This window comes from Chelmon rostratus, chromosome 19 (assembly GCF_017976325.1).
Source record: "Chelmon rostratus isolate fCheRos1 chromosome 19, fCheRos1.pri, whole genome shotgun sequence".
Classification (NCBI taxonomy): Eukaryota; Metazoa; Chordata; class Actinopteri; order Chaetodontiformes; family Chaetodontidae; genus Chelmon; species Chelmon rostratus.
In genome coordinates this window covers 11,237,363-11,250,713 of record NC_055676.1, presented here as the reverse complement: position 1 = coordinate 11,250,713, position 13,351 = coordinate 11,237,363, and the positions used below count along the sequence as shown (strand labels likewise).

General features: G+C 41.4%; 1 protein-coding gene across 2 annotated transcripts in view; it reads left to right on the top strand.

Moving 5' to 3' along the window:
* Nucleotides 1-3,428, top strand: part of LOC121622644 (rab GTPase-activating protein 1) — a 69,973-nt gene extending 66,545 nt beyond the window's left edge. For both annotated transcript variants that reach the window (XM_041959500.1, XM_041959499.1), the window contains 2 exons: nt 112-312; nt 1,283-3,428. In XM_041959500.1, the coding sequence (XP_041815434.1) occupies nt 112-312; nt 1,283-1,405 (324 nt within the window). In that variant the 3' untranslated portion in view covers nt 1,406-3,428. The remainder of the gene's footprint in view (nt 1-111; nt 313-1,282) is intronic.
* Nucleotides 3,429-13,351: the final 9,923 nt, after the last annotated feature.

Sequence of the window (13,351 nt, the reverse complement as noted above, 5' to 3'; positions counted from 1 at the left end):
ACTTATGTTTTTTACTCTCCTCAAGCTTGAACATACACAGTTACTGTTATAAAGAAGCCAGTAATTGGCTCGTTTTTTGTCTAAACTCTTCTCTCTTCCATCCTTCTCCAGTCCAAAGTGGAAGGCTGTGAGAAGTGCAGCGCTCTTTTCAACAAAGAGGGTCGCGTGCGGGCCGCCGTTACCACGGCGCCTGCTGGGGGGACCGAGGAGACGGACGAGGAGAAGGAGGGTTTGAAGAACCAGCTGAGAGAGATGGAGCTGGAGCTAGCCCAGACCAAACTGCAGCTGGTGGAGGCCGAGTGCAAAATCCAGGTACGCCAGCACACAGCTTCGAAGTGAGAGAGTCTCACATCCAGGACTGTGGCAGTGAGTCTGCTGTATTGGCCTTTGTTGTGGGGACACATTCAGCACGACTTTGACAGCCTCAGTGGAGGATACTGCTGGTTTTATAACGGGTCAGAAAGTCTGAGATGGGAATTGAGACTAGATCATTTCCAGCCGGGTAGTTCATTTGGGGGGGGGGGTGTTTTGGCGACCGGCTTTCACGGTACAGACAGAGCTACCTGCACAGCAGTAAAAGAGGAGGTCATAGTTCTGCTCTCATGACTCCCAGTCTTTGACAAACACCACCAGAGAGGAGTGCCAAGACAGCCAAGGCTCCATAAATCTCAGCAGAAAATAAGCTAGCAAGATATGGTTGAAGAACTTGGAAGCATTACTGGTGAGCTGGAATTTATTAAATGATTGATCACAAGCTGTGATTAACAGCGTCTGAAGCAGCATTGAGGTCTAATAGAATTACGAAGGAGCTGCCTTATGAACAAGGAGAGCTTTTAAACACTTATGGTAGCTCAAAAATGTACGTGGGCCCAGTTTCTGTCATTTAACGGGTTAGTCTGGAAATAATTGGTTAGTCTAAGAAAAACTCATGTTTTGGATTCTAACAGAAGCAGCACAGGACCAGACAAAGACGGCGAATTGTTTATGATAAAGTTTTTGACCAGCAGAGCTCTGTGAGTTTATTGGGACTGATGTCAATAAAGGAAAATGAGGATTTCGTATGATTTATGGGGTTTCTAAGAATGGGAAGGGAATTGGGTTTAAAACTGCTGATACTAGAAAGGCAAAGAGGCAAAAACAGATACTAGATGTTTTCAAAAGTACACAGAGATCCATAGTGTTAAAAAACAAGAGCCAACGTTGTTTATTTATTAGCAGACTAGTTTCGTCTCCTGTTGTTCTGTGTGATAGTCACAGTGACAGTTCTTTCCTCTTCAATCAGGACCTGGAGCACCACCTGGGTCTGGCCCTCAACGAGGTGCAGGCTGCCAAGAAGACCTGGTTCAACCGGACGCTCAGCTCCATCAAGACCGTCACTGGGACCCAGGGCAAGGAGACCACCTAACCCGATAACCCCGTCATCCAGATGACCCCAGACCAAGTCTGGAGCTCGGTGCAGCCTGCTGAGACCTCTGGACACCTAACTTAACCCGCTGGGCCATAACTTTAACTTGAACATTGACCGTTAAATCCCAGGATCATTACTACAGACTGTGTTTCTTGTTTCTCTGATCAAAAATGTCCTCGTGTTTCCCTGTTCCCACCCCTCCTGAGCTAACCACCCCCATCCATTTCTTCCCCTCTCCAACCTGAATGACTACAGCCAGCTGTGCTGATGAGAAGGGGCTGAAAAACACAAGATGAAGTACAGTAGCACCACCAGAAAGAGAAACTGTGCTTCCACCAGTCACAGAAAGAAAAACGTTAAACAAAAAAAGAAAAGAAACGCTTCATTTATTTCTGTCTTTGTACTGCTGATATTAAAGACCCGCAGAAGGAAGGTAGGACATCTGAACTCTAACTGTCCTGATGGGATAGACAAGAAAACAGTCCGTCCTTCCTTACTGTTCTGCGTGCTCCCCTCTAAACTACTGGCACAAACCAACCAGTCCCTGTAAAATGTTTGTTTTAGGTACGAGAGCTAATAGACGCCTTTTCAAAACTGAGCTTTTTCTAATTTACGTTGAACAATACCCTTCTTTTCTATGTATGTACATGAATGTGCTTATGTAAAGAGGACACGTGTGTAAGTGTGCATGTTTTTTTGTTCTGTGCTGAATGTGAGATGAGTGTGTGTGTGTGCGACTGATAAAAAACATGTCTGAATGCATAAATATATGAATTAACGTTATAATGTGTGTATAAAAGAAAGAAGGAGAGAGAGTGTGGAAGTCCAAGGGAAAGAAAAAGCACTAAGGTTATGAGTGTGTGCATGTACGGGAAGTTTTTCCTGATTGTCTAGTTTTCCTTTAATGTTCAAATGTGTATATGAATGATGCTAAAGAAAAGTTTGCTGACAAAGCCTTGGTCTGAAGGTCGATACAGATACCAGTGGATATGAATAAAATTTAGGGTCAGAGCAGGAGCGTAAAAGCTGTTGTTAATACCAACAGCAGCTTAACTGCTCCAGGTTTGCTTGATTTGGATGCCTCAGCACAAAGAAACTAAAAAAAAAAGCTCCAAACCATGCAAACCTCCACATGTGTTACACAGTGTGTGTATGTTTGTTAGGACACTGTTTAACCCCCGGCGGCGTGATGCTCGTTACTGACACAAACATCACCTAATAGAAGCGTAAGGTCCAAATGGAAAACACACACATACAGAAAGTGATTCCTGCTGCCTCGCTCTCCCCGGCTGCCTGCTCTGACCTCTGACCTTTGACCTTGACTGACCGGGGTCATGTTTGATACCTTTCTGAAGTGGTGTAAAAAGATTGTATCCTGTGAGTCAAAGGGAGAATCTGGTGATGTAAGGACGTTTTTATTGGCTCAGAGTTCAGAGTTCCAGCAGGATGTAATTTCTGCCGCGTGGGATCATGGGAGTTGTTGGCTACATTGTTAAACAAGCGTTACTGATGAAATGAATAGTCATGCGCCATCACAAGTGACCACCTCAAGCAATGGTAAACAAAACAAGTGGCTGGCCAGCAACTTCCTTCCTCACTCTGTGACATATCAGCTGGTGTTTTCTCAGAAGTGAGAGCTGACCAAATTAATGAACAAATTACAGATTTCTCTTGAACACTGTTGCAATTATTTGGAATAAGTATGAAATCAACAAAATATATTCCATAGGTGTGATCGCTTTTAGACATTTTAATACGGAAATGCTACATGTTATACTTTTAATGCCACAGTGTACAGAAGCATCATTAGTCTGCTGCTGCATCTCCTCATGGCTGTGTGACAAAACACTCATCTCAAGATCCAGCACTGTGACAGAAGCTTGTGTTTATTCCGGCTGCCTGCACTCCAAACAGTAGAGCACCTTTGGGATGAGGTGGAACATGACAACCACAGCACAAGCATCAGGCAGTCTCTGAAAAAAAAAAAATCTGCAGGAATTTATCGAATTTATCGAACCGGCGCGGAACAAAACATTTTTAACATCTTGAATTCATGCCTCAGAGAATTCAATGTGTTCAGGAGGAAAAATGTTAAATACCAGTGGCCACTGAGTGTACATACAGACACGTTGTTGTGAATGCAGAGGCAGAAAAGTCACACTCACATAAAGACTGCCAGAAGTGTAACTGCACTTTAAAGGTGGATCAGTATCACAGGAGCTAGGACTGCAGAGCGATGCCAGCAGGGGTCAAAGCAGGGGTCTCACTGTAAGCACTCTAAATCAGTCCAGAGGGGATGAGTGGGGGAGTTAAAAAGTGCTTGCTTGTATGTGTGTGTTTTCATATTTAGCTGACCAGAAAGAGGACTCAAAAATGTTCCAGTTTCTATTCATACGTTACTAATGATGAAAAAGCTGCCAGCCTAAAATGAACAGTTACTGTAAATTGCGTCTAACTTGAAGGTGGAATATGATTGGCTGGAATCTGCTTGTGATGTCAGAGGAAATGTCCAGAAGAGGTGGATAGAAAGGTCCAAAAGGCCATTCCTCTAAAGGCACTGGGTTGTATATAACAAACATTAAAAAATGAATATTGAGTTTTTGTTTATGATTTTCTACTCTGTAACTATAACTAATGTTGCCTACTTGTACCTGCCTACCTGCTGCCGTGCTACAGTTTAATCCACCACGATGTTTTATGTTTTTAATGTTTATTTTGCTCCAAGCTTCTCAGTCAGACTGCTGTTTGGTTAATTAAATGCCAAAACGTAGCTTTATCATCCAACAACAAAAACATTATCAACGTGTGGAAATTGTAATAGTGTAGGATGCATTGTGTATACTTCATGAATTTCAATATAAAGATATCAACACAAAAAATATGTCCGCCTCCTTCTTTTCATGTGTTAGTGTGTTTCTGGGGAGATGGCAGCGCATTGCAGCGTTTTCAGTGTCACCTGTTAGTGGTGTTAAAAAAAAAAAAAATCATCACCTTTTTGTGCAACTGACAAAAGCACCACGCCGAGCAGGACTGCACCGCCAGATCTACAAAACTACCGTTAGCGGAGTTGAGGATGATGAAACTGATACAGAAACGTTCAGATGAAAGTGTTCAGTGCGTACAGTGTATGTACAACAAGAAGAGCTCAAATCAGCCACTGATCACAGAAATGCAACAGAATAATGATCTACAGGAGCTGAAACAGATGGTCGGTCAGCTGATCGAAGGGGAACTAATTAGCAACAGCTCGTACAATCTTTAAGTCATTCATTAAGACAAACGTCAAACATCCTGCAGCTTGTCTAAAACGAGGATTTGCTGCTTTTCTCCTCATATCATTGTAAAGTGTTTCCTTTGGTTTGGTTTTCCCACTTTACAAACATGACATGGAAAACAGATTCAAAATATTGATTGAACTAAAAACCGCGATAATGACAGTGACAGGTAGTAACAGATCTTTATCGTTTGAAATTCGTCAGCATGAAACAGTACTTGAGCTGTGGAAACATTACCGGAACTTTACTCTGATACACGTGACATTAAATGCAGGTAGCTTGTGTACACACGAGCAGCCATACATGAACTTTATCTGAATTTAATGGTCGAAAATAGAAAGAATTTTGAGAGAACAGGTACTAAAGATTACTGTACTAAAAGACACATTTCTGTTTGAGGAAGTAGGCTTAGACAATCTAAACTTTGAATTTTAAGGTGAGCATTGATTCATTTAGCCAATTTCCTATCTGTCAGTGATGTTCTAGTCTATATCCAGCTGAATTAACATATTATGATGCCTCGTTGTCAAAAATGAGACAGTTTTTGCCTCCTGCAGCTGCTGGAAATCAAAACTGTCGTCTGTCCCATTGTGAGCTGCTTCAGCGCCTTCCCTCGATCACTTTTAACAGGGACGGGAGCACTGAATGTTGCTTTTGAGGCTCTATCGCACTGTCACCTGAAATCTTAAAAACCTGAGCTATTTATGGAGCTATTTATCAGTGTTTTGCATTGTTACTTGTCTCCCGAGTTCAAAGCTGGCTTCTATAAAAATCTAAAAAGCCGAACACTTCCTCTGCGTTTCCTCGCTAACGTTTCGTATTGCAGCTGAAAAGGAGGACGAGATAAAAGAGGCCTGCGCTGTTATTATAATGAGACTTCTCTAACTCACCTCTTGGGAACACTTCTCTGGACATCTGAGAGAGTTTTGAACACGAAAATAAACCTGTTTTCTTCGAGCTAATTATGTCTCGTGAAAACAGAGTCTACCTCTCAGCCACTTGAACAAGCCGTTTCTCTTCATCGCTCGTACTTACTCTGGTTCTACCTCTCATCTCCTCCCTCAGAGAACATCCCTCTTAACATATGGCTGCATTGTTATCTGTGTCAGGGATGAGCTATTTTCTGCCATGGCCCTGGTGTATAAACTGTACAGCGTGCACTGATTGTGCTGGAGGTCTCACATATATCACCTGGAGTGTTTAAAACTTGGTGCGGGCCCATAAAATTATCACCTTTAGTGATGACGGCCGTGGAGATCCTGGCTCCGCGGCTGCAGGCTGCAGGCTTCAGAGAGTTGGAAACCTGCTACCTGCAGCGGTTGGAGGTAACAAGCGTCAGCATTATGCAATCAGCCTGACACCCTCCCCCCTCCTCTTTGTGTCCTGCCTTACAGAGCTATAAATACGACAAGCAAGGCAGCAACAGAGCAAAATGCAAAGGTGGAATGTGGATGAGACGGGCGTCTTCAGTTGCTGCTCGGCTCAGTTGGTGGTGATTTGTGAGTCAGGGATGAAACTCCGAGTATGTGTGTGTGTGTGGGGAGGGCGGTGTGGAGCTATTTGGACCCCAGAGCCTCCCGACAACCTCCTGAACTCTGTGTCACCTGATCTGCTGACTACACACACACACACACACACGTCAAGCTACGTTGTCTACCAGCAGCTTTGACAGGTTTACAATCAGATGTAAAGAGTAAGACATTAATGTATTACCACCATTATAAATGAAGCGTTGTGGTGCTAAAGAGATCTAATCTACAAATTATATTCTCCACATGCAAGGAAACATGCTTGTTTGATAAGGACCTCAACAAAAATCTTCATTATTTTCAGATTTTTTTTTTCCATGATATTATTATTGCCACTAAAATCTGGACTCTTATCGCAAATGCAACGTCATTCAGAATAATCCCAATCGGATTTTTTTTGAGTCACATGCAGGTGTGTGCCCTGAAAGTGTCGTTGGTGGTGGTAGTTGTGCTTTCCAGACTAAAGAGATCCTCTCCTAATGCGGCTCCAGTGTAAGGGGTGGAGGAAAACATCTAGTCTCAGCACACTCTTTGTAAAAACGACCTCTGAAGCCAAATATGAACTAACTGCACCAGTGTGGAGAGCACAGCAGAGACAGAGACAGAGACAGTGTGGAGAGCACAGCAGAGACAGAGACAGTGTGGAGAGCACAGCAGAGACAGAGAGCTACAGCATCTGAAGATTTGCATTTTACATTGAACACGAGATAAGACTAGACTTCTAAAAGGAACAGTTTGTTTTTTGTCTGATCAACAGCACAAAACCCAACGAATGACAATGACGGTTGAGGAGCTGGAACCAGAGCATGTCTGCTCTTTATCGTGTAAGAATTACTTAAACAATCAACTGATAACCAATAATTCATGTCGAACAACTATTCGATTAATCGCCAACCGTTTCAGCTGTATTTGACAGTAACCACGACTATGAATGAGTGTAAAACAGGTCCGAACAACATATTGAAATATAGTCAGTGAAAAAATGTTGAAACAACTACAAAAAATACATTTTGTTAAGTTTCAATCAAGATGACCTGCAAACTAAATCAGTGCAGTGATGGAATGTAACTAAGTACATTTACTCAGTATTGTACTTAAGAGCAATTTTTAGCTCTTAGCACTTTGCCTTCAAAATTTAGTGGAAGTACAAAGCAGCAGAAAATGGAAATACTCAAGCAAATATTATACTTTTTATATATTTATTTGATTTAATTACCAGTTACTTTGCAGATTATTAATATAAAACAAAAAAAAATCAACTAATAAATTGATATTGTAGATTAAGATGCAGTATATCAAGTAATTAGAATGAGCCGCACTTTTCCCAGCTGTAACATGAATCTACACAGTAATGCATCAATCATCATAATCCAGTAATATCAGATTCTTAAGTGATGCACTTTTACTGTTGGTACTTTATATTTTGATGTTAATATTTTTGTACTTTTACTCAGGCAAGATTTTGAATGCAGGGCTTGTACTCATAGTATTTTACAGTGTGACACTGCTACTTTTACTCAAGTAAAAGAAGATCTGAGTACTTCTTCCACCACATCTTACTGCTAACACTTGTTTATGTCTATCACAGAAATGTTTAGTGAGTTTGTTTTTTACTTGTTTCCACCGTGGTGTCAACACTTCCACAGTCAAGGATTGAAATATTTGTCGTACATACACAGACACGCGTACCTTTCTCCTGCTGTGCTCAGGAGTGTGTGAGTACCTGGATGCTCGAAGTGGTCCTTTAAGGTGAAATCCTGAGTGTTGAATCTCGTTAGTCCCGTCGCTGTTATCTCATTTGCTCAGGAGAGGAGTGTGAACAAAGCACAGCCTCCACCTGTTCAGGAAAGATACTCGTCTGAGTCAAAATTTCACACCTGTCTGCTGTGTCCAATTACTTTGCTATCATTTTCCTCTAAATGGAGAATTAAGCCTGAGGGTATTCTCAGGGAGAGAAACATATTATTTTCTTAATCCATGACATCTGATTACCATAGTCATGGTCTTCAACTGAGATGTGGAGTGTTGAGAAAAATAACTTCCTCTCTACAACACTTGTGGGTCTTGAGTTCTGCCATCTGACGGACTCGCTCCCCTCCCAGTCCTCCTCAGTGGGTAAACCCACCAAAACCTGCAGCTGTGTAACGTGACATTTTCTAAAATATGAGCCCCCAGTGCGCATTAGAAGTGATCACAGTGAAATGAGTTTGGAGTCAGTAAAACTTAAATCTTTTCTGTTCTAATTATGGGCAGAACACTTATTTCAGCGCTCATAATAAACTCCATCTTTTGACACACACACACACACACACACACACACACACACACACACACACACACACACACACACACACACACACACACAGAGTTTTCTGTACCAATTATTCCACCTGACTGCTCCGCTGGTTTAATATCAATTTACTTTCACTAAACGTCATTTAAATCAGGGCTGTTGTTCTCCAGCTAACAGCGTTTAAGGTCAAACATGTCAAGAGCAGGGTGCAAAGAAGTGTTACAGCAGTCAGTTTGTACAGATAAAAATCAATTATCTGGACTTCAAACACTCCAGCTCGGCTGCTAAAGGAATAATTAGTGTGGATTTAAATGTGTTGCAGTGGAGAGAAGAAGACAGGGCTGGTTGGCAACTATGTCAAAGTGCACAGAGCGTGGGGGAGAAAGTCGAGGCAGCTCTGACTTAAGCTTTTCATCTCCCCGAAGCTGAATTTCAAGATCAATTAGAACCAAATAAACTGGTTGTTCTTTTATTACAGTTGGGGTTCTTGAAAAGCGCCCTGTGGAGTTTGCTTGTAAATAAATAAAATATAGGTTTTACATTCAGTGTTTCTCACAAAACCGAAAAGCAAACACAAAGCAAAAAGAGGAACCTCCTCCTCCTCCTCTTCCTCCTCCTCCTCCTCTTCCTCCTCCTCCTCCTACTAATGACTAGTGGTCAAATAATCCACAAGGTGCCTTTAATCAACTATTCTGATGATACAACAAACTGAGTTGGCTAACTCACATCAAAATAATCTAAAGGGATGAAAAGATGCAGGTTTGATTTTGGACTGAGTTGTCCCTTTACTATACAGATGATGGGTTTTGGAAGTATCATGTTACAAGAAAATTAGAAAAAGAAAAAAGTGGTTAATAAAAACTTGCCATTGATTTACATTCAAATTTTACTTTCACAAAACAATACAATTAACAGACTTGGCACAAATTGGTTCTCATTTGAACCATTGTTATGGTCCTTTTCACAGCAGAGATTTTGACTTATGGTAGGAAAATCACAGGCATTACTGACAACATTACCAGACTCTGGTCTGTTCATATACAGCGAGCCATGACAGCGTGACACTGAGTCAGCATGCACAATACCACAACCCTAAACCTGTGCAATGAATTCAGCCATCATTCATTATTTACACCTGTGCTTTTCCATCTGCAGCATGTCAAAATGTTTTCTGTAGGAAATTTCAATTTGACAAATAGCCTTTCCTGAAATATTCATCCACTGAAAAAAAGAAACAGACACACAAGTTTAAACAGGTTCAAAAGCCAAATTAAACAAGATTTTAAGCCCCCTTAGACAAATTTATAATTTGGGGCTACATAGCGTTAGCAATAAAATTTACTTCAAGTACGTTATGTTGAGTCCTTCCTGAATTTTTTAATGGATTTGCACAAATTTCTTTAGCATATTTTGTATTAGTCTGATTTTTCACATATACATTTTTGAACGTTCACACAATCGTGTATATGTCTGGTTTATATCTGATCTGTCTTTTTAAAATGGGACTACAGGTTCAAATTAGCCATTTAGCTAGCCCCTGTCTGTATGTTCAGTTCAACTCCTGACAGTCACATATTCGCCAAAATACACTCCAATTATCACAGTAGAGCTAGCTAAGCTAACCTAGCTGAACCTAGCTGTAGCGCACAGCCACTTGTAGTCACATACACGGTAAACTTACAGCATGATAAAACGACTGTAGAATAATATGGTGGAACAGCTGGAGACGTGTATTGATGCTGGTTTAGTTTGTTTAAAGGTCTTGTTAAATCTTCGCCGGCTATGTTGTTGCCTATAAACAGGCCCTGAAGTCCTGCGGCAGGAGGGAACGAGTCCTGTCCAATTAATCTGATTTGTGAGCATATCGCAGCTTCCTGTTACCAATTGAAATATAATACAGGCCATCCAAAGAAGTTGTCAGCAGTCCAAGGTCATTTATTGCCCAACAGTGTACAAATCTGGACCCTGCATGCAGATGCCTCGGGTGTACTGTGTCTTATTGGTTTTCCAGAGTAGTGTGGACATAACTGTGAGATCAGGGGATGTGATGAGACGGCAAGAAGAAGTTTTTTCTTCAAACTGTGATCTGATATTTCTGCTTCTGTTAAACAGCCGCTGTTTACTTCTCATCATGGTCAGATTTCTAGACAGAATAAGCAGTTACCCTCCTGCCCCGGCCTCTTCTGAGCACTGGCAGCTCCTCTGTGTCAGAACAATGTTTTACTCCAGATGGTCGTTTTGCTGTATTTTTTGAGGGTTTATCATAGTGATGTGAGTTGTCGTGTAAACACAGCATTGCATGATTTGCCCTCATGTTTGTCACATAAAAATAATTAAATAAAAAGTAAGCATGACTTGATGCAGTGAAACAAAAGTGAATTGCCACATTTGACACAATCCACCGATATCTGCTAAGCAGGGTTTAATTTGTCAGGATAACTGTCATCGGCTGGAGAGTTTAATCCTCGTCCTCTCTGTCTCGTTTGCTTTCCCTCAGACAAAAGCTAATTTTACTTCACTTACTCTCTTTCTGTGCACACACACACACGTTGCTCTGGCGGATGACTGGCAGCTGTGGCTGCGTGCTGATGGCGTCGACTGCTGGAGATGTCACCGGATACTCGGCCGTCAGCGGGGCTGCTCTGGATGTGATTGACGGCTCATGTTGCTGAGCCGCCATGTGCTGAAACTGGACAAACTTGCCAATTATCGCCCATAAACTTGACTCCGTGATTATAGTATGACATAATGACACCAGGATTATCACTATTACTGTAGGTGTCAGAATGTAGCCTTAACGATGTGGCCACTTTAAGGTGGAACCAGGGTAAAGTTTGTTCATATTTCATATGAAACCAAACCAAAATATTGCATTGAAGATGCCATTTGAATCAGCAGTGCCAGCAGTTGCAGTGGGGGCGGTAAGTCTTGTTTTTAATCTTGCAGAACTTTGAATCCAGTACTTTACTGGATTTATGACCAAATACCTGCAGAACTAATGACATTCATCATCGTTCACAGCTGTACTTTGTGATTACTGCTGATTAGAAAATGTCAGCAAGCTAACATGCTAAACTAAGATGGTGAGCATGATAAACATTATTCTGACTAAACTGCACCTAAGTATAGCGTCACTTGCGTGGTTGTACTCTTTGTCTTGTTTAATCATTTAAGTACTTCAAATGTTTGTTTTTATGTTGCGTCATCATGAGAAAATGCAATTTGTCTGATTGTGTCTATTCTGCTTTCTTTTTTGTTATGCTCATTTTAAAAACATGAAATGTACCATATATTATAAAATATTTTCTACACTTTAAAGACGTTTGTAATGAGATGTATGTCCTCACTGTAAATCTGTGCTGTTAATCCCTCCAGCTTGTTTACATGGTGCTGATACAGGCCTGTTTTGTGTAGTTTGTAAACACAGCACAGTAAACACAAAGGTCTCACACCTTTGCTCACCATACATTCACCCCATGAGTCAGTCAGATCATCAGTGTCAGTTTTCATGAAAAAAAGGTACCCACATAATGAGATTCAGCACGTTCTCCGGTTTATTTTCAGTTCATCAAGCATAGATTATGTCAAAAACAGTGACACCCACAGATCATCACTGCCGTGAATGTTGCTACTAATCAAACGATCAATACAGCGAGTTCAGATGACCCCCCCTCCCCATCCTGCCTCATTCACTGTCACTGGCCTCTGGTCACCTGTGAGACTCCCACCGTGTCACATCTCGCTAAAGTTTACCTTGATAACTTCATGGACAGATTCTGTGGACAGATATCACTTCATAGATTCATAGGCAGCATCGTAAAGCATCTTTTAATCCCCTTTTTGTCAAAAATAAAATTAAAAAATCATATTTACAGCAGAAAGTAAGTAAGCACTCATCACTCATAAGACGCTACTTTTGTCAAAACATCATAAATAAAAGTTGAAGGGGAAAGAAAAATGAATCCTAACAGGTTGGATGCGCCCAAAACAACTCTCACACACAAGTAGTTCAAAAGATATATAGATGTATATATATATATGTATGTATCCATATATATTCTGTATATATGCTTCTCTACAAAAAAGCAAGTTTACTCTTTCTATGAGTAAATACATTCTACTCTACAATCACTATAACAACAGTGTACATTCCCAACCAAAATGCTTTGATCATTTATCAGGAGGATATTGGACTTAAACAATCAGTGGACCATGACCAGGAAGTATGCAACGACATGCTCATTGTGACTGCAATATTGTGTGTATATGTGTGTGTGTGTGTGTGCATGTAAAATAGCTTCCCGTTCCCTCGGGTTTGTGCGCTTGCCAGGCGAACACGCAAACGCACACATTTCCCCCACGACACACATGCACACACACCAGGAGAGAACGATCCATTCAGCAGTTAGTCGGGTTAACTTTGCCTCGCCAGTCGAAACGTGATCCCGGATCTATTTCTGCTGCTCTGCGGGGTTCAGAGCGACTCGCGGATGGACTTCCCGGCTCTTTCTGTACCCTCCCTTTTCTCCCTCTGCGTCCACACAAACGTGGCTCGGCTCCCAGACTTAAAGCCTCGACTTTCTGTGCTACTGCAATAATGAGCAAGACACAGTTTCCCCTCCAGAGGCTGGATTCACACACAGGAGAGCAATTTTCAATTTTACCTGACATTTCATAACTGTCTAGACGGTGAATATCAGATCACATGCGTATGGTTTCTCACTTCTGAGGCTGCGGAGATGATCAGATTTGTGCAACAAAGTCTTCAGAGTCTTTGGTGTCTGGATGATTCCAGTCCTGCAGAACCTGTTTCCTAAAAGCATAATTCACGCTCACTTTTTGAAAC